Source organism: Corticium candelabrum, chromosome 12, assembly GCF_963422355.1.
Source record: "Corticium candelabrum chromosome 12, ooCorCand1.1, whole genome shotgun sequence".
Classification (NCBI taxonomy): Eukaryota; Metazoa; Porifera; class Homoscleromorpha; order Homosclerophorida; family Plakinidae; genus Corticium; species Corticium candelabrum.
Genome location: NC_085096.1, coordinates 3940483 through 3965871, shown reverse-complemented (window position 1 = coordinate 3965871; position 25389 = coordinate 3940483). Strand labels below are relative to the sequence as shown.

Below are 25389 nucleotides of genomic sequence, written 5' to 3'. Positions count from 1 at the left end.
CCTAGGTCCCAGAGTATCCGGGTCTATGGCAACAAGCTATGACCTAACACAATTTAATTAATAGAACGCATTCATGTCATTGTGTTTAACAACAACGTTGTCGTCTGATTGACACTGTACATCAGTTTTACTGTTTCCGTATGTTTGCCAGGTGCTCTAAAGTTTTAAGAGTTGATTTCATGAATTTAGGTAATTCTATATATAGATGTGATCATGAGTATACATTTTATGTGTGTGTATGTATCTATATACACACATAAATGTGTATTTATGTTTATATACACACACATATATATGTAAGTTGAATGTGCCAACAGAACTGCCATGAAATTGAAATTCTTCTCTGTAGGTGTTTCGACTCACTTCAATCAACGTTGTAGTTTGCCATAATAAGATCCAAATGAATCCGATTAACTCATCTTAAAGTGGGCTAAAACACAAAATTACAATACGGATAATGCACTAAAACACAATGGTTAATTAATTAATTAATCATTTCTTAGTTTACAGATGAATAACAAACACTGTAACTCGGAGAAAATATATGTAGACTGAAACTAATTAATCAAGGGAAGAAATTTGAGGTCATTAGCTACAAGAACTTATAAATGTATTGCACCTCATAAAGCCAAACCCTAATGTCAAGGGATAAAAGTTTGGAATGCACGTGCTTCAATGAGGTCATGATCTTATAGATACCTAGGAGTGAATGGGGTGTCCCACAGTGCACAGAACACCCCACTCCATGCTGCTTTTCTGTCCTCTAGCGCTCTACAGCTAATGGGAACGTCGCGCATGAAGTCACAGTCTGACTCAGCCATGTATTGGGACTCGCGGGGCTTGTATATAAGGAGAGGACGTAGGCTCACCAACCCATTGCTGCAATTGTTTGGCAGATAAGCTATTGTCAAGGGGTATGCAAAGCACGATAAATCCGGTTACATTGAATGGATTGCGTCATTACCTCTTCCAGCTTAAAGACTTCGAAAAATTTAATGTCTGGGAGTACAGACGGACTAAGTGAGTAAGTGGATTGGATCTTTACTGCAGTTTGCTTCCTGACAGCTAGTGTGAGAAATTTAGTAACAGCAACAGAACTTTAGAGAAATTACAAGAAAGTATGGGTGTCACGTCTCCAAATGTGGAGTTTGGGAAGAGCTGCGATAGTATACATGGGATTGAGGGGAGCAGCTGATAATATCTATTGGGAAACAGTCATTTGGAGAGTTCAGTTCGCCGGTCAGCCAAGAGACAGGAAGAAGGAAGAGTGCAGGAGAGGAGGAGAGGGATGGACGAGGTAGAAGGAGTTTCGCAACAAAGGGTCGGTGTGACTGTGAGTAATGGAGAGAGTTACTGTTAACTGTCATATGCGTGAAGTTTGACAAGTTACTGTAAATATATACTTGTGTTCATATATATATATATATATATATATATATATATATATATATATATATATATATATATATATTCGATAACGATCTACCTCTGCGGGTCGAACTATTTTGTCTTCCGCGTATGAAAGCTCTTAAATTTTTGCACGCAAAAATTGAGAGCTCAGGCGGAAAAGCTTGCAGCTGTTTCTAACTGAAGACGCAAGACGGTTCAGAGGTGAGAGTGTAGATTAATTCGTTATGCAGCAGCTAGTTGCGATTGGGGAGAAGATGGGCTTGACAGGAGCAGACTTACGCCAATTCCTGACAGATCACAAACGAAGGAGAGACAAGAGAGACAAAAGAAACGAGGATTGAAGAGGGAAGAACAAGAAGCCGCAGAAAGAGCCAGAAGAGAAGGCCGAAGAAGCGGAAAGAAAAATGGTGGCAGCGGAAAGAGAACAACAACACGTCCTAGAGATGAATAGGTTAGTACTAGAGGCGACGGGGATTTTAGACACGTTCGTCAGAGTACCATACTACTCAAGACGGCAAGAACGAACTTCATAGTTATATAACTTCTGAGGCTAGAGAGGTTTGCTAGGGCGAATGGATGAGAGGAAGAACGTTGGGCTGGCGTTTTGAGCGCTTTGTTTTCCGGAAAGGCTCTAGACGTATATTCCCATTATCGGAAGAGGCTGCCGTGAATTACAAACAACTAAAGGAAGCCCTCTTAAAGAGGTACGACCTAACTAAGGACGGATATCGGCTCAAGTTTAGGAAAAGCAGACCAGAGCCAGCAGAGAAGCCTGATCAGTTTATCCATCGGCTGAAGAACTAGTTGAAGAAATGAATGAAGTTTTCAAAGTGTGATCCCGAGTTAACCAAGAAAGTTGCAAACATGTTTGTAACTAGGGTAGGCCTATCCCTCAATTTCTGTGGGTGTGGTTTGTTAAAATTATTATTATATTTAATCTCGGATTGCTTGAGAATCAAGCACTCCTAAAAAATTTTAGTTTGACATGTTACGTTTTGCCTAGACGTCACATCTACAGAACAACAACGATCTAGATCTTTTATTGACACTCAGGGTCTCGCAAAACTGACTAAAATATTAATAATCTTTGACCGCGACATCATGGATATTATCTTGTGACGTCATACATAGTTTCTGCGTTAGATCCGCCATCGGGACTCATCGTAAAGTTTATATACTGTTCACGTTGCACGGCTCGCACTGCACGCGACATATTGTGTTTTGTAACACGAAGTAAGTGCGCACGTGTTCTACTCACTTGGATCTAGCTGAGGAGCAAGAAGGTGAGACATTGCCCTTACTAATGCAAATTTGTTTGATCGCCTTCTTGTGTACTTGTTTGAAGCGATGCCGTTGACAGTCAAACACAATTGAGGGGCAGACCGATGCTGGGGAATTTAGCATAATCTAAAGCACGCTAAAAGGGACTGCCCTGCATTGCTCACGCCTCTTGAAACTAACTTGTGTAGTTAGTTGTGAAGACTAAAGTGTATTGGATCATCTTTACGGTTTGCTTCCTCACCTGCAGTGAGAGATTTTGGTAAGAGCCACCGAATAGTAGAGAAATTAAAATAGAATTGGGCTACAAATATTTTGAGTACATTCAGCATGCTGTGATTCACAGATTACGATATTGTGGACACCTATTTGTCTGTGTACGCAGGCTCTTGCCCTAAGTTCTGTGAGTTTTTTTTAGTTTTGCCATTCGTAGATTGCATAAATGCATGCAAGCATGTCGTCATCAATTTGAGAATGTATTAATTAATTGATCATTAATTGTTTTGAAACCAATGACTATGAGTGGCTTAATTTTTGTCAACCTAAATGTCTTTGCTAGTCGTAGGAAAGAAATTATATTCGAGGTTACGATTGAAAGTCTGTAATAAGTCGAAAGTGATTGAGAAGGTGAAAGTATTCTTGCGTAGGCGGAATGAGAATGTCATAGACCGGATGTCTATTGTTGTCGTTTTGTCTTACTTGTTTGTAAATGGTAAAGAATAAATGACTACAGTATGACAGTATTGTAAGCGTGCTAAGGTTGATTATTTAGGGCTATATTTTCAATCCATCATTGCTTGCGATTCCACGAATTTATCTGTGACTTTGAAGAATCTTAGCTATGCGCCGTGGGTGGAGTAAACGTCGCGCACAAGTTGTCACTGCCCCTAGCTATAGTAATTAGGCGTGGACCGGATTCAAAGAGAGAGATGGAATATTTAGGGTAGAAAATATTGAATTAATAACACAACATTAATAATTCAGATTAAAGATTTTTATGTTTTGGGTCAAATTACAGACATAGTTGAAGTACTTGTACAGTACCACTGTGTATGCAATATATTTTACAACAGTGTCAAAGAAAATTCTAACAGTGATATCATTACCAACCCGTGAAACGGTATTTACAGTGCAGATACTGTAGTACAGCAGACCAGTTACTTGACGTAACCAGTTACTTGACGTAACCCGTTAACAAATAGATGTCCCGTATGATTAATATTGTAGACGTGAATCAAACTGCCTAAGAATGGTACGCGGTAGGTTTGCACTGCAGTATTTCTTCATTTAAGTAGTGGTGTTTTATAATTGCAATTTAGATTGATGTCTAAACAGGTTATGAAGAGATATAGAAAGTATGTAGCTGAAAAACAGCTGAAAGTCAGTCGATGTTTACTAACTGACATCGGTCAGATGATGAGACAAATGCAACTGCCTCCATTACAAAGACGAGCACAAAATTTCGTGACAGAAGCTGAAAAGTTTAGCCAAGACTTCGCAGAGATGAAATATTTCAGAAGGCAGAGTGCAGATGTAGAATGTTTGCTACATCTTGAGACATGTAACAAAGGTAAGCCTTGTCACGTTGACTGAAAGTGAGTGTTCTCACGTAACGAGAATAGCCACTCTTACTCTTAACGCGAGTGACTATTAGCGCAAGTGCTAAATGATCATGTTTCAGAACTGTACTCATATATAGCCGTATTGCTCAGAAGTCTTAAGGCTAAAGTTGTGAAGCTTATGGTTATATTTGTGAGGGTTAAGAAGGGTTATGGTTAGATTTCTGATGGATGAGGTCAAAGTTATAACGGTTAGAGTTGAGTGTTGGGGCTAAAGTTGTAAGGGTTAAGGCTTAATTTTTAAGTGTTAGGGGTGAAGTTGTGACAGTTAGGGCTAAAGTTACGACGGCTAGGTCTAAAGTTGTCAAGGTTAGGCCTAAACTTGTGAAGGTTGGGCTAGACTTTTCAAAAGTTAGAGTTAGAGTTGTGACGGTTGGGGCTAAAGTTGAAAGTGATAGTTCTGAATTCTTATCTCCATCAGTTTTCGGTGATGATGTTCATTTGCCGACTTGACGCGACCGCTTTCCTGAGGTAGCCTGCATAATGAAGGCGTGGCTTTGGGGAGTGGACAGAGTCCGGCCTAGCCCATGGTCCAGCAGAAGCGACGTTCGGCGCAAATCTGGGACTTCAGACCGGACCCTGGCCCAACTCACCTTTCACGTGGATAAGTACGGATATTTTAGTGGAATAAAGGGTTTAGGGACCAAATGCCTTCCAAACACGAGCACATGAGACATCGGGATGGGATAGTGGGAAACGAAAAATGCTTGCTGCGCTGTGGCGGGCGGGATTGTTGTTGGCGATAAGCATGCTCCGTTCATTGCAAGACCTTCATGAGTTCGTCGTGCACATGCGCTTAGCAGTGCATCTCCATACCAATTCTAATACGTTTAACTGATTTATTAAACTCCATCAGAATTCTTACCTCCGTCAATTTTCCAGTAATGATGTTCATTTGCCGACTTTACGAGACCCCTCTACTGAGCCAGCCTGCATAATAAAGGCGTGGCCGTAGAGAGTGGCAGAGCCCTGCCTAGCCCATTTTCCAGGAGAACCGACGTCCGTCGCGGATCCGGGACTTCAGACGGGATTCCGGCTCCACAAAGAATGCGACCACGCTCAACGGCGAGGTCGCCCCGCATCCAAGGCGGACCCACTTCTCCAGAATCTACATCTCCAAGACTCATTCGGCTACGTATCATCGCTTAGTTATCATTGGTGATTGCCTTGTCACTGTTTAGTGAGCATGCGTCTATAGCACGCCCGTACGAAAGCAACCATGCTCGCAAGTAACTGTACAACTAGTCGCTTGGTAGAAAAGCACGCATGCTACCCCTGTGTCTTGAAAACTTGTCATCGCTCCGTCCCTGGCGGGAAGTTACTAACGACTGAGAGTATGCCGCTAGAATCTTGGCGACAAGTTTTACGTAGCGCTTGCAAACATCGTTTTTCCACCTCGCCAGTGTCTGGATCGTGGAGTCAGTTTTGCAGGTGTGGCTGCCGCTCCAATACTAAAGCTGTGACTCGAGTAACCGGACACAAACCCCCGGCTTCTGGTGCCGCTAGGAATTTTTTGAAAAGTCGTTGCATAGACAGAGGCATTTTATTAGAGCACAGAAACTGCGGACTGCCTCTCTACCTCGCCAGGCGAGGTATACTAGCATTGCCGTGATAGGACATAAAGCGGTACCCGTCCTCACGAGATGAATATCCACCCCCTGCCGGAACGGGTCAATGTTTTGACTGTATGAGTTTAACTCTCATAAGATACGGGTTCTAGAGGGAGTCTACTACAACAACACTAACTGTCAGATAAACCGACGATTCAACGGCCGGTACAAACTGACCAGTACTCTAACTTCACCCTCGCGCAGAAACCAAAGAAAAACAAAAAACCTCAGTCCGAAGCATTATCACGTCTAACTCGTCCACTCTTAGGACCCAGTGGTCTGTCAGTGTGAGCAGTACACATCTGGAATAATTGGTAATCGCTACCGCCATTTAAGGCCTTACGTCGCCCGTGTAAGGCCTCGTAGGACCAGTACACTAACAGCGGCAAGAAATGCAACAGGGGTTTTCTAAACTGTGCCGAATGCGAGTCTGGAGCACCGCTGACAAGGCATTTTTACGGGTAGAGTGCACGATACCATCGTCAGCAAGGAACGCTGCTAGAAATCATTGAGACTGTTCAGATGTCGGTATTCAGATTGGTGCGACACCGGTTCGCTCGCAGGTTTGTTGATATTGTGAGTACCCTGAATGGTATGCCCACAACGTGAACTGGGCTAGCCCAGCGCCAAACAAGCATTAAACCGATTGTTCCAGCAGTCCGACGTCCAGACGATGTCGGTGTCGCATATCAAAGCCGCTACGACTAGTGTCACAGAACGCGGAGCCGAGTCAAGAAATGAACCAAACAACCAATGACCGGTCCACCACTTTTCGCGACATCGCGTGCGCGACTGCGTTCTGCGTCCGCGCATGTACTGCGCGCCGCCACGACCAAGGCGCCGTCCGACTGAAACTGAACGTAAATGGCCACGCAGCCTGCTCCCAAAAACAACCACGGTCAACGCCACTGGGACCACCTACCCGGGCGCAATTAGAACTCAAACCCAGGATGTGAACAATGCAATGATGCTGAACCCATGAATTGTCCTGCACTGCCCAGCGGCATCACGAGCCAGACGAATCCGACTGCGTTGCTATTCAGGGAATAATGCGGCCGACCGCCGCCAGTCTAGAGCAGCGAGCTGGCACCGCACGCAAGCACACGGCAACCACTCGCGGCCAATTTAGCCCCAAACGCCACCAGCCCACACCACGGGCAGCTATTCGTCTACCGTCCGGTCTCTGACTTTCAACCCCCCTTTTACCGTAGTAGCTACGCCCTTCCTGCGCAGTTACCCCAGCAATCCGCATGTGCCCCACATTTGCTTGTAAATGCACGATGGTGCTCAATTACATGATCACAGGTTCCACCCACGACACAGCGGCACTCCGCCTGGGCATTGCCGGAGGACACTGTAAGAAATTGCACCGGAATAAGAGCTACGTGCGAGTTAGACCGCGGCGCCGCATCGACAAAGCACACTCTTCAGTTGAATGGTCAGTTTTCAGCCCCAGCCTTCGACAGCGGTCCAGCAAAGCCTGACGAATATTTATACATGGAGAAAGTTTCTCCCGCACGTACCTTCTAAATCTGGAGTCGATCAGCCAGCTGCAATTCTTACGATCAGTCGCAGGTACGCCAACAAGTATTTTCACCCTGTTGAGATGCTTCTCAGCTATTATGGCAGTGCATGCAGCAAAGCACAGAGCATTTGCCGGCTTTACCGCCACAAGACGCGCACCTCCCCTGCGAAGCGCCATCGTCGAGTCGGTGCAACTCGACACTGTCTGGCAGCAGATCTGCCATCTCCACACAATCCCGGCGATGTTCCGCCGTTTTTCTACCGACCCGACGCGGCTACTCCTCCATCTCCTCCGTGAGCAGTTGCATGTGATCTATCGCCGTCGGTTCTGGCAACGCACACGAACCAGCCTCGACATCCGCAAGCCAAGGAAGTGTGCTCCGCACGTTACTAGCCATTTGTGCAACGCGTTTCTTTCACGCCGCTCTCGCGCCACTATGGTCAAAGTGGACGCCCACATTTTCATCCACAGGCCGCCAGTGCCGCCACGGGCACAATCGCCGCCTACTCTCGCATCGGCCATCTGCAGACGTTGCCGTGTCTTCCCGCTTGGCTCATTCGCTGACCTTTACTGGTCCCGCGACCACCATCCGCCGATGGCTCCGCAGTATGACATAGCCGTCATTACAGTCGGCATGCGTATGCATTTCCCGTTGGTCATTAATAAGGCTATTTTACTGATTACGTACCACCTGCCTGTCTCTAAACTTGGCATATGCATGTATGTGCTTCCCGCTTATGCGTTGCTCGCCACTGGCACTGCCCCATTGGACGACGACCCGTTACAGCCACAATTGGCGTCGCCATCTCTACGTATGCGCTCTCCATTCATTTTGCTGACTACTGCTGGCACTGCGCCCTCGCCTTCCGACGGTTCCTCAAAAGCTACCAGGCCAATTTCTTTACACTGTCTGCTCTGCGAACATTGATTTGCTACATACGGTGTACAAACGAAACCTGCATTTCACAGATATCGGCACTCAAGGCCATCCGTGACCTCGCCTGTATCTGGATACCCGGCACTATCTCCTTGATTTCACCTGTCCGCATAAAAAATGCCCGTGATCACCTGAACTTACTGTGCACGGCGGCGACCGTTTCCTGCTCGCCAGTAAACGTGCAAACCAAATGGCTCCACCCATTCCATTCCTTCTTGTACGCACACAAAAGGAACACCGCTGCATACAGACCTCCGGCCCATCTACCACACTGCGCACGAATAGCCACTCACGCTCGGCGCGTACAGTACAAACCCTTCTGTGAAATCGAGAGCTATGCTATCTGGACCTGTTGCGAAACCGCTAGCCCACGACCTCCGCAAGAATTCGTCGATTTTCCTCCCGGCGGTCTGCTCCATCTTTACCTGAAGCTGTTGCTGTTGGTGCTATGCCATAATCGCTAATCGTTCAAAGACTTGGACCAGCCGTCCCGCCACAGAATTGGACCGCCTGCTGATCGTGCGTGAGCCAACTACACTTGTACCGTCCCTGCGACAGACCTGTACCAGCCTTTTCGCTACAGAAAAGGCCTACCTACTGATACTGCGTGAGCAAACCTGACTAGTGACGGCCCTGCCCCGGCCTGAACAAGCCGTCCCTCCACTGAATGGAATCGCATGCTGATAGTGGGTGTTCCAACCTGACTAGCACCGGCCCTACGCCAGAGCTGGACCAGCCGTCCCGCCACAGAATTGATCAGCCTGTTGATTGTGTTAACGCAAACCCCGACTAACGCTGGCCCTGCGTCAACACCCATATGTGGTTTAACAGTAGCCACCAGCATAGCCGCTCCCACCTATTGCTGAGCAGTCGCACCTGCGTCAGGCTCCGCCCGATCACTTCTCTGCTCTGCTTTTGTATATACCTTCCATGTGTGTTATTGCTTATCCCCAATGACAAACATGCCTTGCTAACGGCACTGTTTGCCTCTCCCGTCTCAGCCCTGACATCACCGCTCAGTACACGACATCTAATTTAGCTACTTAGACAGCTATGGTATACGTACAGTCGTCCGCCGCTGATGGTTGACTGTCTTCCTAGCCGCTATACAGGCCGTCTGCAAACCTGCCGTTCTCGCATCATGCAACGCCTTCTCCAGCAGTGACTGTACTGTGGGCCACGTGGCAGCCACGCAACTGCCATTTTTCCAGTAAATTAACCATGCCGACACTAACGCACGCACCCACCATAAGTGACACTTCTGAACACTCTCCCATGCAAGCTATACTAGTGCTGGGCGCTGGCTAAACGTACGACTGGCAAATTACTCTCGACGAACATGCAGTATCTGAATGCGTCGGGCAGACGGCGACATGAGCAATAAAGACGCCCCATGTGATACGCATTGAGTAGACCACTACCTTTTTCTGCGTTGGTCTTGAGACGGGCGGCCGAGAAGCCCGCGCAAACTCCGCGATCGCCATTCTCGCCGTTTCGGTCATTAGCTCCTGTAGCTGCTGATTAGACAACACGTGCCCACTCTGGGCGTCATCTGATGCTGCAGTGTGATGTTGCTCTGCCATCTAAGACAAACAGACACGGAGACTGCTTGCTCGCGCGTAAACCGAGGTGAGCTAGCATAGCGAGCATTCTCGGCTTCTCGCAATGTGCTTCTTTGCAACAGCGTTACACTTGACACGCCAACGTCCACAGCAGCTACCCCTTTCTCATTGCAGCCAGCTACCTGCTCATACGCAATATACGCTGCAACCGTTGCGAAAAATATATTCGCTACAACCAGGTAAGCTATCGCGTGCTTTGCGCCACCCGCTTACGCGCGATATACTCTCCGGGATATATGCGGTTACGTGGCAACAAAAAGCGCGCAAACACCGCGACGACAAAAACGGCACGCGAAATTGAGATGACTCGAAACCGCGGAAAAAGCAGAGATATCTACGTGCTGTCTCTTGAGCAGGCGGTCTGCCAGTGGTGAATCCAACGGCCCTGACTTTCTCTGATGCGAGTACGAACTTGCCTTGATTGTATTCTCTCTTTTGACTGCTCACCGTCTGCCAAAAAGGGAACAAAACGAAACACACGCGCTCTGTGAAGCTTTCTGTGCTGTGGAAGGCCGGATAGTCGCTAGCAATGCGCATGCTTCGTTTATCGTAGGACCCTCGTGAGTCCGCCGTACGCGTGCGCTCAGCAGCGAATCTCCGGACGAATTCACTACGTTTAACTGGTTCATTAAACGCCATATAAAAGTAACCAGCGTACTTATGGTCTGACTGTTTCTTGTACCAACTGTTTAACAGTATATGTTCTTTACATTGCAATTGAAACTTAATTAATTAATGTTATGTTTGATGTTTTAGCAATCAGCAATGTGTTACATGGGAAACCTTTGTCTGCTGGCACCCAAGCAATTGCTTTAGTCAATCACGGCAGAGTAACTGATGTCGTTTTCGATGATGACTTGGAACAGTTAGGATTGTGCGTGAAGTTGGCGTCTGCTGCCCTTTCGATTCTCGAGAGGCAAGTACTGGTAACAGACAAAGAGAAAGAACTTGGGAAAATGCTCAAAATGACTGAAGTATTGAATCAAATAGTTGGTGACCTACAGACCAACCAGTCTGCTGAAGTTTTTAGTCGACAAGAAGAAAGCGAACATGCGGATGGTAGGTTCTAACTAAGAGTTTGTTAGAGTAGAAACCTGACTGAATTACAACGGAATAAAATTTTACATAAGGGAACTAATTGTGCCATCTTTTATGATTCATTTCTAATGGTTACATCATATTGATATCCACTTTGGGGATAATAGCTACTTTACAGTTGAACAATGTTGTGCGCATGCGTAGACAATGGTGCTAATCTTATTTGTGCTGCACTATAACAATTTTTAATGTTATGTATTTCAGAATTTAGTTTTATTGTCAAAATTTGTCTATGTGTTAAAATATATATTTTTATTTTTTTCTGTGTTTAGATTACCCTGCTGTGTCAAAAAATACTACTAGATCTCCTGCAATACAAGTTGTAAGCAATGTTGTGAGCAACAAGGGTCAGAAGAGAATAGAAGCAAGAGAGAAGCACCTACATTGCTGTACAGTCATTACAGCTCTAATGAACTTGATGAACCAGAAGTCATTACTGTCTTCAGAAAGGCGTGTGAGCAGCAAGGAACAAGAAGACATGAAAAGTGACACCAACAAGTTGTCCAAAAGTTTGAGGCAATTGGTTGCACGTGGTCATCATCACAAAACTATGGATCAGGTCAAGGCATTGTTAGCAAAATTGGATGTTGGTATGTTTATGCCTTCTACATCTTTCAATTGTTGTTATATTATTTCAAGTTGCTATCTAAATTTGGTCTTTGTGAAAATTGACTTATGTTGAATTCAATATATTCATCCGTAAAATTTAAGTTGATTTTAAGCGACGATGGAATTTCTTAGATATGGTCTGCATGTTTACATACTTTCTTGTTCTCAAATATTAAGTCGCTTGATTACCTGTTTATGTTGACAGTTACTTTACATTGATTTGTACACTTGTCTTACCTTATTTTGCCATTGCTTTGTGCTTTCATCAAACTGTCAACGTCTTTGCTTTGTACACTTAATGATAGTACAGATACAGTATTGAATCAATAACCGAAATGTGCATGAGTTTTTGTTTGGTCTCTCTTGCTTTTGTTATAAATTTAATATGTCTTTATAATGACAAAGCTAGTGTTTCATACTACATATTGCATTAGCAGGCATAATTGTCATTGGGGTTGTAGGTCTTTCTCTAATGCCAAAGTCTGCTGCTAGGCTGTTGCCAGTAGAATCTGCAAGGCATATAATATATGAGAAATGTAAGAAAAGAACAGCTGCACGACAACTGCGTGCAAGTAGCTTTGCAGTCACGAGAGCTTTATCGAACTTGATTAGCAGAAAACTGTTACTGTTATCAGAAAAGGTCGTGAACATTAAAGATCAAACAAGCGTAAGACTTGACATCGACGACTTATTAGCCAATATGAAGGAATTAGCAAGTGTTAGTTTCGTCAACAAGAAAGACAATGGTGCTCTCCAATTACCACATCAACTAGCAGAACACAGCCTTCAATCATCTCCAGTTTTGAAGCCCAGTAGGTTCGGTAGATACGTGAAAGCTAAAGTCGAAGATTTACATATGCAACGGTGTTATTCTGTTCTCTCTGCAATGAGTGGCGTAACAAGAAGGACTATTTCACTAATGCATAAAATTGTGACAAGAAAAGACTCTGAGCTGACCAAAAGACATATTGATACTTTCAGACAGACGTTTGAGAAGTTGAAAAGTACAACCCGGAGGTCAGCTAGTAACCTATCAAAACAACAACTTTCAGACGGTGATTATGTTCTACAGTTAATAGAAAAGGAAGAATTTCTACTAATGTATGTGCATGGTGTTTTTGTGTTTAGATGAAAATGACGAAATCCAAAGTACATGTGACCCATGCGAGTAAGTTGTTACATTCATTTTTATATTTATGTTTAGTTATATTTGGCGTTATACAATTATCTAGTTACACGTGGATTTTGTATTTTGGTTTGTTGACCAAAATGCTAAAACTCGTTTAGTAACGGTAATGTAGAAAACCGTTGATGGCTGTTATTTACGTCTTTTTTGTATGTCTCACAATGACAGGTCTACTTAGAAACTTTGTCTCTATAAGCTTTATACTTTTCTTCCAGCAGAATAATTAAACTAAAAGAAGGCGTTAAAATTTTAATTACCTGGATTAACTTGCCATTAACAGATATGGTACGAGTAAAATGCAACTGTAATCAAATCTAATATTATATTTGTAGGGCTTGTGAGCACCAAGAAATGTTACACTCTTCATCAGGTTTTCGAGATGTAATTGTTTTGTCTTGTTGATTTGATGACGTTCGTTGTTGCTGCAGATATTGAAGAATGTCCAAACAATACTCAGCTACGATGTTTGTCCGAACAAATTAAACCGAAATGGAAGGACGTAGCTCGCTGCCTTCGTCCTCATTCATTTCAGTGTTATGATATTGATGGCATTGAATATGAATATGAGCGCAGTTTGTCTGATCAGTCAGCAGTCATGTTAGAAAGATGGAAGAAAAAACATGGAAGGAAAGCGACTATTAGGTTGCTGTGCGAAACTTTGCTGGATGCCGAATGCAGACGGCATGCAGAAGAGGTCTTTGGAGAAGAGATGGTGGAGAGAGTTTTTCGAGAACACACACCAAATAAAGACGGTTAGTTGCACTAAATTTAATGAGAAATAGCATAGCAAAATTTTGCATTGTTTCTGAATAGTTTCCTTTGAATATCAACTGTTTCAGTTGGCCAAATTGGTTGGCAGCAACTGGCGAGAGTTAGGTCAATATCTCGGCTTCAATTCAGAACGTATGGATTGTATCGAAAGAGACATTTCTGCAACCAGAGAGAGAGCAATCAAAATGTTAAATGATTGGTATTGTTCGTCTGGAAGTAGAACAAATTTAGATGCAGTAAGATCTAAAGTCGTAGAGTTACAGAGATCCAAAAGAAGTGCAAAAGAGGAGAAAAAGGGTAAGTGCAAACACAATTCGTTTAGCCGGACATGTTTGTGTTTCATGTTTGTTTGCAGAGTCTGTTTTTCCGAGAAATCTTCGTGATGACAAGAAAATGTACGGTCGTGAAAAGGAACTTAGTGAAATTAGACGACAATTTTTAGGAGATGATGATCGTCTCTCTTCACTATCGCTTGCAGTTGAATTCTGTTTACTGGTGATACAATCATTACTACAGTATACGTCTATCTTGCTTGCAATGATAAAATCTTCTCCTATTTAGGTGATTTGTGGCCACGGAGGCATTGGCAAATCATCGCTTGCTGCTCGTTATGCTGTTATGTTCAAACATGTTTACAGTGACGGTGTCTTTTTCTTTAATGCAGAATCTTGGGCAATGCTTCAAGCATCACTGAAAGAGAATGTGAGCCTCGTGTGTATTTATGGTTTGTATACTAGGAGCTGCCTACATAAACTAGCCTACATGAGATACGTCCGAGCTCACACGGTGGACAATGGAAATCGAACCTGCACCAAGTCCATTTTTCGTCTAGAGCAGGACGAAACTTTAGCGACGGAACGAAGCCCACCCGATTCGACTACCCGAGAGGGTTGCCGGGGATTCGAGTGCTAGCGCACGCGCAAGCCAGTGGAAGTACGTTTACCACCAAATAGGCCATCCTATAGCGCTACACCTATACTCCCAGGTCTATCCCTATCTCATACAATCAGTCGCTCTCCACCATTATAACTCTAGTTTTAGATATACCGCTACCCCATAACCCTACCCTACTTCTACGAGATAACCCTACCTATACCCTTACCCCATAACTCTAACCTTACCACTTTTCCATAGCCATAGTCTTACCCCATAACCATTACCCTAGCTCTACCCTATAACCCTAACCATGCTCCTGCCCCATAAACTTGATCTTTACCCTACCCTTGCCTTGCGTAGTCAGATCCTTCTTGCTTACATTCTTGAGGCACCAGAGGATTTAAAGTAGTGCTTTTTTAGGATTTTGTGCCTCTGTCATTATCCCACTGCATTCCAGTGGGGTATAGAAGAATATTTGTCGGCTGTCAAAAGATATTAATGCACAAGACAACATGCATGTAGCGGGTGTCACATCGTCTCGTCGTTGTTGGTCTAGCGTTCCGATACACATGCAAAGGAGCGAGACCCACAGTTTGCGCTTTACGTTTGTCTTTGCAACGGACGATCAGGCTTAGCTACACAACCGCAGTTAGTGAGGTACTATCGCAGAGTTAAAGAGTAATTAATTGCATATATTTGTGTCTCACTAACTTTTTCAATGACGGATACAGCACCTGACGAGATTTTACGCGTAGACTGCACCAACGACTGACCGTGACTAATATCAATGTTGATTCTATTAGAATCTAATAATGTAATACAGCTCCCCAGTCAAATCTAACCCAGTCAAACACAAATACCTACGTGTACTGACCAATCACCGTTGCATACGTTTATTGTCTTTGCGCCAAGCAGCTCCCTCAGACAATATTTACTGCATTATATCTTTGTACCAGTTAGTAGACATATACGTCATCGAATGCCGCTTAGAAAATTAGCCTTGTTTTTCGTTCCTTATATTATTTGGATCCTTATGTGATGGTTTGTAAATACAGCGCCTAGCGCATTACGCGATCGTTCGAAACCATACCTGCTTTAGTTACATAGAGGTTGATGATTGGTTTGGAGGTAAATTCTCTTCAATACAAAATGTTCTCAACTTTTTTACACTCCAGACGATCGCCAGATAATCTCTTTCAAGGTTTGAAAGGCGTGTCTCCCTTTCAGCTAACTTCTTACTGATGAAGGTGGCTGGGAACATCATGCCTTCGTATTGCAGCATTAGCACAGCCCTATGCCTATCTCAGAGACGCCTGCTTGCAAGAAGAATGATTTGCCATGATTTGGAATGTGAACAATTATGTGCGTTGTTTTTATAGCCTTCAACGTCGTGTATGCTTTCTCCTGAAAATCAACCCCAGCTTACTTTTTTAGGTTGCCCCTTTCTTGTAACATTAGTCAACGGTACAGCTACGGCTGCGCTAATTGGGAAAAATTTGCAGTAGTAACCTGTCAGGTAAACAGTGACCAACTTGCTTCTCACATATTTTGAAGCTTCTCTTTGAGCGGTGAATTTGTTCTACAACTTACTTTAAGACCAAAAATGAAGTCGGTACCGCCCTGATAACCATCTTGCATGGCTTGACTGTGAATTTGACCTTAGTCAGTCGTCTCAATACCAATTTTAGGGTCGCTGTCGCGCGCGAGAATCCAAGAGCTTTTTAGCGTACACGAAAGGCGACGTAGTTCGACTCGCAGTGAATGATTAAATTAATGTTACGGACTATGTATGAGTACAATCGTGCATATACGCGCACAAGCTCTTCAACACCACGTAACTGACAGTTTAATAATTATAACGGTAAGCACCAATTTTCTCTGTCCCTTCTGCCTGTTGTGCTCATGTCCTTCATACAGACTTTCTCCGTCTAATTCTTCTTCTCCCCTCCCCTCTTTCACTTCTCTCTCTCTCTCTTCTCTCCTCTCCTCTCCCGCTCTCACTCACACTCACGCTCACCGGCAACTGCAACTCTAATTGACTGCTTCTAAAAATATATTTAGCTCCTTCCCGAATCCCTAGTTCCTTCTGGACTCCATATATGTGTGTGTAGAGACGTGACATATCTCCCTCATTTGAAAAGAAACTCCTCAGTAGTTCCTTGCAACTCAAGCACGTCTCAGTCGGTCGCCGTTAGCACACCCGACTGAGGAAGGCGGCCCCGACATTCTCCGAACCTTGATAGCCTGCACCGTGAAGCGATAACGTTGTAGATACATGGCCCATCTCATAATCCTGTCGTTCTCGAATTTTGCTCTATGCAAGTATGCCAGCGGTCGGTGGTCCGTCTGGAGAGTGAATTCTACTCCGTAAATAAATCTCATGAACTTTCTGATTCCCCAGACAACCGCTAAACACTCTTTCTCAATGGTGGAGAATCTTCTCTCTCGGTCGCTGAGTTTCTTACTTGCATATGCTACTGGGAATGGTTTTTCTCCGTACTCCTGCATCAACATCGCTCCCACTCCTACATCTGACTCGTCTACTCGAAGGAAGAGACGCCTATCATGTTCGGGCAACTTGAGTATGGGTCGAGCTGATACCGCCTTCTTCAATGCCAAATATTCCCTCTCCTGCGCTTCTTTCTATTCCAGTTTGTTTGGGAGTCCTTTCTTTGTCAATTCAAACAGAGGAACTGCTATGGCCGCATAGTTGGGTAGATATTCTCTATAAAATTCTGTTAGTCCTAGAACTGCGCGCAGTTCCTTCTTTGTGCCGGGCCTCATGGCATTCCTAATTTTCAGGACGTTTTCTTCGCTTGGTTGAGTGAGGCCGTGTCCGATCTTGTGGCCGATAAATGACAATTTGCGCGCTCCAACCACACATTTAGAAGTTCTAATTGTCAGGCTAGCTTGGGTAATCCTATTCAGTACTCCCCTGAGAGCGGCAATATGTTTTCTCCACGTAGGTGTGTGAATGACGATGTCGTCCATGTAGTGGTCCGCGTACTCCAGTCCCTCCAGTAACCTTCTCAATCCTCTCACTAAAGTAGCTGCAGAGTTGACTAATCCAAACGGCATTCTGAGGAACTCATATGTGCCATTATGTACCACAAACGCAGTTTTGTGTACATCTTCCGTCTCCACAGGGAACTGCCAATAGCCTTTGGACAAGTCTATCTTCGTAAAGTATCGGTCTCGGGCGAGGTCTTGAACTAAGTCCACCATTGGTGCCATGGGCTCAGGATCGCATATGGTCAGGCGATTGAGTTTTCTATAATCCACACAAACCCTGTTTGTTCCGTCAGGTTTCCGAACTAGAACTACTTGAGATGCGTATGGCTATTCCTATGCTCGAATGATATTCATTTTCAGCATGTCTCTGATATCGTTTTCTAGTCCAGACTTTATGTGAAAAGGTATCGCGTACGGCGTAGTCTTCACCGGATGATCAGACGTTGGTCGAATCCGATGCACGGCCAAGTCGGTCAAGCCTGGAAGATCGGTGAAAGCGTTTTTAAACTCTCCGATCACCTCTTGAGCTTCCTTTCTTTCTCCGAACGTCAACTCCTCACTTATCTTTACGTCTCCCACTGTCTCTTTGGGTTGACAGGTTCCTAATTCAAGCAGGCTGTTTTCATTTATTGTGTCGTCGTGATCCCATTCATCTGCTTCTAATATCATTGCACTTGTTACCTGTAAAAGCAACCCTCCCGTAGCTCTTCCGCATAGTTTGCCGTCGGTGTCATTCCTCGAGTGGTACCTTTTAGTAAATTGGCGTAGTAAATCTTTCCCTTGCCCCGTACTTCGACTTCATAGTCATTGATCCCGATGATCTTGGTTACTCGGAATGGTCCCCGCCAATGCATTAACAGCTTGTTATTGTCTGTTGGTAATAGCACCAGCACTTCGACCGCTAGAGCAAACCGTCTCTCCTTTGATCTTCTGTCGAAGTATCATTTGTAGCGTCGGTGGGACCTCTCTAATTCCTCACGTGCCACTTTCATAATCTCCTCTAATCTCTCTCTAAGTTCAAACACATATTGGTAGCTAGTTCTTGCCTCTGTCTCGCCCTCTTCCCCTGTCCATATTGATCTTAGAATCCTCATCGGTCCTCTCACGGTCCTCCCGTAGAGTAGTTTGAAAGGGGCGAATCCCGTAGACTGTTGGGGAACTTCACGGTAGGCGAACAAGAGAACATTGATATAGCTGTCCCACTGACGTGGATTCTCGCTACATAGCCTCTTTAGCATAGCTTTCAATGTGGCATTGAATCGTTCCACTAACCCGTTACACATAGGGTGATAAGCACTAGTAGTTAGATGTCGGATGCTGAGTAGACGTGATACTTCTTTCATACACTCTGAAGTGAACTGAGGTCCCATATCAGTGAGTTACTCCTCTGGAACTCCGACGCGGCTATACATATTTACGAGGGCCTCCGCCACGTCCTCTGCGATAATTTTCTTTAGCGCGACGGCTTCGGGGTATCTCGTAGCGTAATCAACCAATGTAAGGATGTATCGGCTTTCACTGTCACTAGGAGGGTAGAGAGGTCTAACCAAGTCAACGGCTACCCTCTTGAACGGAGTGTCTATCACAGGCATTCTTTGAAGAAGTACCCGGGGTACTGTGCCTTTAGGTACGGTCTTTTGACATACATCGCATGACCTGCAAAACCTGGTCACGTCGCTTTGGATCCAAGGCCACCAGAAGTCGTTGAGGATCCTGTCTCTCGTCTTTCTTATACCGAGGCGTCCACTCATCACCGACTCATGTGCGATTTCCATAATTTGCTTGCGGAGTGTCTTCGGTACGATCACTTGACGTATCTGCTTTTCCATATTTACTTTGGGGTGCTTATACAGTCGATACCACACGCTGTTTTAGGGTTCAAACGTCACTTCTTGGTATCCTTTCCTCTGTTTTCGGGTTTCGTCTTGGTAACTGTGTAGCGACGTATCTTCCGATTGTAAACGCGACAGTTGTGCTCTGTCAATATCCATCCATTTCCTCCGAATGCTAGTCACTAACGGGTTGCTCCGGTCGATCCTTTTCAAAGCCGCCCTGGTTAACGCACTGGCTTGCCACTGATTTACTCTAGGATCTTTGGCTTCGGGGACGTTCCCGATAATAAGACCATAAATTGCGTTGCGCGGGCACAGAGCCTCCACGTCTCCTGTGAGGTATGGAGTGCCGATTTTTATCTTCGCTAATGGAACTTCTCTGACCGTACAGTCCGATAGCTTGATGAATCCAAACTTTCCCGTGTTTTGATCTGGTTTGACTAGCTCTTGCTTCACCAATATGCCACTGCATCTCCTGTCTCTCAAAGTTTGTATGACTCTGTCATCTACTTTTCCTTCTCTCACTGGCATCTCTCTATCCATCGGAAATGCTCGGTTGCTGCAGGCGTTCTCCGTATACGACACGTACGGTACCTCGGTGCCGTCAGCGAGGACTAGAAATCCGTTTTTGGCACGTGCTGGCCTCTCCAATAGACATCCGCTTGTTTTAATGCCGGCGTCACTCGATAAACGATTGTTTGAGTTTCTGTTCTCCGATTTGCGTCCATCTCTATGATCTTTTGTCGCCCCCGCTCGATAAGTAGCTTTCTGGTTGCTTTCCTGCCTCGAAGTACCGATGGGGTTCCAACAGTGTTTGGCTTCGTGTCCAAGTTTCTGACATCTGAAGCACCGTCTCTTCCCTCGAAGTCGGCAGTCTACTGCTCTGTGGCCGGGCTTGTCGCAAATATAGCAGCGGGATGAAGGCTTTCCATCTCGTCACGCTCTCTCTCCAATTGAAGCCGTATTGGTACCATCACTAATCGTAGTCGGTTGACTGGTTGGAGCATTCGACACTGTGCAAAACTTCCGTTGGTGCGCTGTCAAGTAGCGATCGGCTGCGTTCGCGAGGTCTTCTAGGCTCGCTATCTCCCTCTCCTTTAGATGTACCGCCAGATCCTTTGGGCACACTTCCAAAACTGTTCTCTTAAGAACATGTTTGTGACCTCCTCGGCTGACTTGGGATCGCACTTCGAAAACATCATCCATTTCTTCAGGTAGTTCTTCAGGCGGTGAATAAATTGATCGGGCCTCTCTGCTAGCTCCTGCCTGCTCTTTCTAAACTTATGACGGTATCCGTCTTCCGCCAGGTCGTATCTCTTCAAGAGGGCCTCCTTTAATTGCCTGTAATCAACAGCTGCCTCTTCCGATAATCGGGAATATACGTCTGGGGCCTTCCCAGACAACAAAGCACTTAAAGCGCCAGCCCATCGTTCGTCCTTCCATCTATTCGCTCTAGCAAATCTCTCGAATCTCAGTAGATAACTATCTAGTTCCTCCTTACCATCTTAAAAGGATGCGATCTTGGGTAGTTTCGCTGCGCTAGTATGGTCTACTCTGATGAGCGCGTCTTTAATTCTCGCCGCCTCCAGCTCTAATCTTTTTATCTCTAAGGCATGGTGTCGTTCTCTCTCCGCTGCAATCATTTCTCTCTCCGCTTCTTCAGCCTTTTCTTTTCTGGCCCGTTCCGCTTCTTCGGCCGTTTCTATTCTGGCCTTTCCTGCGGCTTCTTGTTCTTCTTTCTTTAATTCTCGTTCCTTTTGTCTCTCTTCTCTTTCAATCGTCTGTTGATCCGTCACGAATTGACGTAACTCCGCTCCAGTCAACCCCATCTTTTTCCCAATCGTGACTAGTCGCTCCATAACAAATTAATCTACGCTTTCACCTTTCGACTGTGTTGCGTCTTCTGTAATCCCGAATAGCTGCTTTCCCGCCTGAGCCCCAGTTGTCGCGCGCGAGAATCCAAGAGCTTTTCAGCGTACACGAAAGACGTTGTAGTTCGACTCGCAGTGAATGATTATATTAATGTTACGGACTATATATGAGTACAATCGTGTATATACGCGCACAAGCTCTTCAACACCACGTAACTGACAGTTTAATAATTATAACGGTAAGCACCAATTTTCTCTGTCCCTTCTGCCTGTTGTGCATATGACCTTCATACAGACTTTCACCGTCTGATTCTTCTTCTCCCCTCTCCTCTTTCTCTTCTCTCTCTCTCTCTCTCTCTCTCTCTCTCTCTTTTCTCCTCTCCTCTCCCGCTCTCGCTCACACTCACGCTCACCGGCAACTTTAACTCTAATTGACCGCTTCTAAAAATATCTTTTGCTCCTCCCCGACTCCCTAGTTCCCTCTAGACTCCATATATGTGTGTGTAGAGACGTGACAGTCGCGACGTGACAATCCCATGTATTTGTACAAGCTGAAATGTCATTAACATAATGCTATACATTTACCATTCCGTTTAGAATATTTTGATAGCTGTATTCAACGTTGACCTCGAGTTCACGATGACGAATGGCATACAAAAAACATACATTACATTGGTTGTAGAAAATGCTGTTTTATGGACATCACCGGGTGCCACGGCTACTTGCCACTAGCACTTAATAAGATCAATACTTGTGAAGAAACGTTTATTGCTAAGATTCTGGATGAGGGTTACAAATGCAGTTCCACAACACTCAATGTTATCTTACTCACTTTGCAATAGTTGACAAAGACTTGACTAGTGCCATTCTTCTTTCTCACAACAACGACTGGCGACGAATACGGAGAATGGGACTCCCGCATTATCTTTAAATATATCATATTTTACTAAATAATTTTTATCTGATTTTGGACAATGTCGGTTTCCCCGGGCAGATCGGTAACGGTCAGTTAAAGTTTGGTCAATATATCTCGGACTTGACACTTCTTCTCTGCAGTTAAGTTCTCCATAATGATGAATTCCACCAATGACTCATTAGCTTACAAGGCAATAACATCTAGTAGCTCAATGCCTTTAATCGCATCATAGGAACTACATGATTCATTATTCTCAATAATGGCTGAGCAAACCCTTTCCAAGACCGCACCACCTACTAAATACGTGCCTCTGTTGACTGCTTCGACCAAGTCTTTATCACCAACATTGTCTTTCTCCGCTTGCTTCTTGAGCAAATTGATATGACAAGTTTTGCTCTTCCCTTTGAGATTGATTCGATAATCGTTGACAACACACTTTGCTTCGACTTGGTACGAGCCCTTCTACTGCATAATCTCCTTGCTGCTGTTTAATAGAGTTTAACAGTACCTATTCCTCTACATCAAGTGTCCTTTCCTTAGTCTTGCGGCCATAATAACGCTTCTGTCTAACTTGAGTCTTAATGTCTTCTTAAGCCTCTCCCTCAACTCAAATGAGTAGTGATAGCCCTTTCTCACTTCTGGCGCATCATCCTTAGTCCAAATTCTTAAGTGTACTCGAACCCTTCTCCCGTAAAATAGTTTAAACGTAGAAAGCCTTTTGAATTTCAGGACCCTTCTTTGTACGCAATAAGCAGTGGGTTGACGTAGCCGTGTCACTACAGTGGTTGATCGCTACAAAATCTTTTCAGCACCGCCTAGAGCGTCCCACTAAATTTCCACAACAAGGCGTTGCACATTGGATGATACAGCGTCGCATTTAGTAAGCGTATGCTCAGCAGCCTAGCTTTGAGAACTCGTGCATGCTGTCTGATACAAATTCAGTGCCCGTGTAAGAATTTCATATGGTTCTCTGAACCGCTATAACATTCACCAAGACCTTTCGGCAATAGTCTCACGGCTCACCTTATTCGGAGGTTTTATTTCAGGTTACCTCGTAGCGTGGTCGCCCAATGTCAGAATATAGCAACTGTTTCTCCTGACTGGGTGAATGTATAGGAAACATTATGTCCACTGCGTCTCTATTGAATGGCTGATCAATGAGGGGCATCCTCTGCGGAGCAGCCTTCGAAACGATCTCATTCGCATTGTTTTCTAAAGAACGTCGCAAGAGCGAAAATTACTGTGGATATCAGCCAATAAAAGTTGTTGAATGTCCCTTCAACTGTCTTCGGTATACCCATTATACTGCCGTGGGCTAGCTCCATCGCCTGCCTCCGCAACTCCTCCGGTAGCACTACCTGCCGAACTGGCTTGCTATTTATGGCTTTAGTTTGTTTGAACACCCGACATAAAACTCGATTCCTGACTTAGAACCTGATTTCTTCTAGACCCTGCTTTTGATTTTGGTTCCTTATAATACTTCTGTGACGATTTATTGTTACTTTGCATCTCCAAAAATTGTCTCGTGTGATCTAAAGCCAATTTTCCACTGCCAGTACGTTGAGAGGGGTTACGTCACCTGCTCACTTAGCACTGGATCTTGCTGTCTCCACATTGGCCAGATGCCAATATGGAGTTATGCCCTGCTTCCTTTGACCCTGGGACACTACCAACCAGCGCATTATACACGACATTTGAAGGACATGCAACCTGCTGGACCTGTTCAGGCAGGTACGGCGATTCAGTCTGACCAGTGACCATTGGTACTCTGGGAAGGTTTTTGTCGACCAATTGCATTGTTTCATAGCGCCAAGTATTCTGGGTATCAGAAAAATCTTCTCCTTCACTATTACCCCTAATGCATCGGTATCTCTTAAAACACGTACCTTTGACGTACCAATCCTCTCTTCTGACACTGGCATGCACTGATCATTTCCAGGCAATTCCTCAGTCACAACATTGCTTATCCACGGAACCGTCTTACTGTTTGCTAGAAGTAGAAAATCGCCATTAGTTGATGCTTCCAGATTACCGTTTGACGCACCAAGGTGTTTTAGTAGCAGAGTCCAGCCGCTCGTCTCTTTGCACTAGCAGTTGTACCTGACAGTAAAGTCTCCAGTCTTGGGATTGCTCCTGCAATTTGCTCGCTTCATGACATGCCTTACCACACCTTAACATGCTCCGATGCTCTTGTCTCTACAATCAATTCTTTTAAAACCATATCTGGCACAAACAATGCACTGAATACCTAATGGCTTGAACGCCCTTACCTCGTCTTCACAATGCGTGGTTGATCCACTGCCTAGTCTGTTTTTTCGAGTTGCGCGAAGTTGAGTAACGTAAACTTTGTTTGTTACACGTCGGTAGCAATCGTTGCACTGCTTCAGTCAACTTCTCCAAGTTCCTGAGTGACGTCTTTCACAGAAATACAGCTAGGGCGAGCGTCAAGCTTTTGCTCTCTCACGAACAAGTCACGCACCCGTGCTTACGACGTATCGTCAATTTTTCTGCTAAACTCAATTGTTTACGTAGTTCAAGAAACGCGCGACGAACTGCGACAAACTCTCGTCTGCTTTGGGTCTCCTTTTCTAAAATTTTATGCTGTAACCATCATTCGTCGAAATTGTAGCTATTCAGCAACACCTGCCTGAGTTGCTTATAATCATTAGAAGCGCTGTCGGGTAATCTCGAGCAGACAAGTAGTGCCCTGCCCATCAACAGCTATGTCACACAAGTACGCCGCCCATTCTTTTTCCTTACAGCCACCGTTGATAAAAAATCTCTCAAACCGTCGAAAATTGTTGTCTAACTGTTTCGCATTATCTGAGAATACTGCAATGTTCGACATATTGGAAGTTGATGTTGGGCCACGAGCACCATAACTGCATGTCCGCTTGCTTCTAACTCAAGTCGCACTATCTCAATCTTGTGTTTTTCGTCGTGCTTCTTCTCTACGCTCTCCTTCTTTGCGTTCTTGTTTGTGTTTCTCTCTGCCACGTTGGCGTTCCACGCGTTTAATCGCCTGCTGCCAGCTAAACGCTACTAGCTTCTCTTCTTTCGGGCCAAGCTTCTCGCCGGCCTCAATATGACGATCCATTCGGCCACACACCTACGGCTACAGTCTTCTCAAATAACATCACGATATCTTCTGATGTTCATCAATTTCTGGTCGCTCTTCTTTCTCACTCATACCCGGAAAGTCATTCTGAAGTCCCTA

The 25389-nt window shown here is 44.8% G+C and overlaps 2 protein-coding genes across 2 annotated transcripts; one reads left to right on the top strand and one right to left on the bottom strand.

The window, feature by feature from the left end:
• The first annotated feature begins 12408 nt into the window (after positions 1–12408).
• On the top strand, positions 12409–15223 carry LOC134187592 (uncharacterized). The gene is made up of 8 exons (XM_062655746.1): positions 12409–12520; positions 12837–12876; positions 13227–13264; positions 13323–13646; positions 13708–13962; positions 14021–14160; positions 14227–14367; positions 15098–15223. Exons 1-8 carry the CDS (start codon positions 12409–12411, stop codon positions 15221–15223), a joined length of 1176 nt encoding a protein of 391 aa, XP_062511730.1.
• A 5098-nt stretch (positions 15224–20321) lies between these two features.
• On the bottom strand, positions 20322–21214 carry LOC134187591 (caldesmon-like). Its single transcript, XM_062655745.1, has 3 exons — positions 20939–21214; positions 20549–20776; positions 20322–20501 (listed from the first exon to the last, which is right to left on the bottom strand). The coding sequence occupies exons 1-3, from the start codon at positions 21212–21214 to the stop codon at positions 20322–20324; spliced, it is 684 nt and encodes a 227-aa protein (XP_062511729.1).
• Between the last annotated feature and the right edge of the window lie 4175 nt (positions 21215–25389).

Bases quoted from the DNA above. Each gene is read 5' to 3' on its own strand.
- LOC134187591 (XM_062655745.1), bottom strand. From the start codon at position 21,214: ATGGGGTTGACTGGAGCGGAGTTACGTCAATTCGTGACGGATCAACAG. The intron at 20,777-20,938 runs GTAGACCATACT...TTGTCTGGGAAG, and splicing joins TTAAAGACGCGCTCATCAGA to GCCCCAGACGTATATTCCCG. The intron at 20,502-20,548 runs GTCACAAACATG...GTGTGCCCAAAG, and splicing joins ATCCCAAGTCAGCCGAGGAG to GATCTGGCGGTACATCTAAA.
- LOC134187592 (XM_062655746.1), top strand. From the start codon at position 12,409: ATGAAGGAATTAGCAAGTGTTAGTTTCGTCAACAAGAAAGACAATGGT. The intron at 13,265-13,322 runs GTTTTCGAGATG...TTGTTGCTGCAG, and splicing joins AATGTTACACTCTTCATCAG to ATATTGAAGAATGTCCAAAC. The intron at 14,161-14,226 runs GTGATACAATCA...TCTCCTATTTAG, and splicing joins CAGTTGAATTCTGTTTACTG to GTGATTTGTGGCCACGGAGG.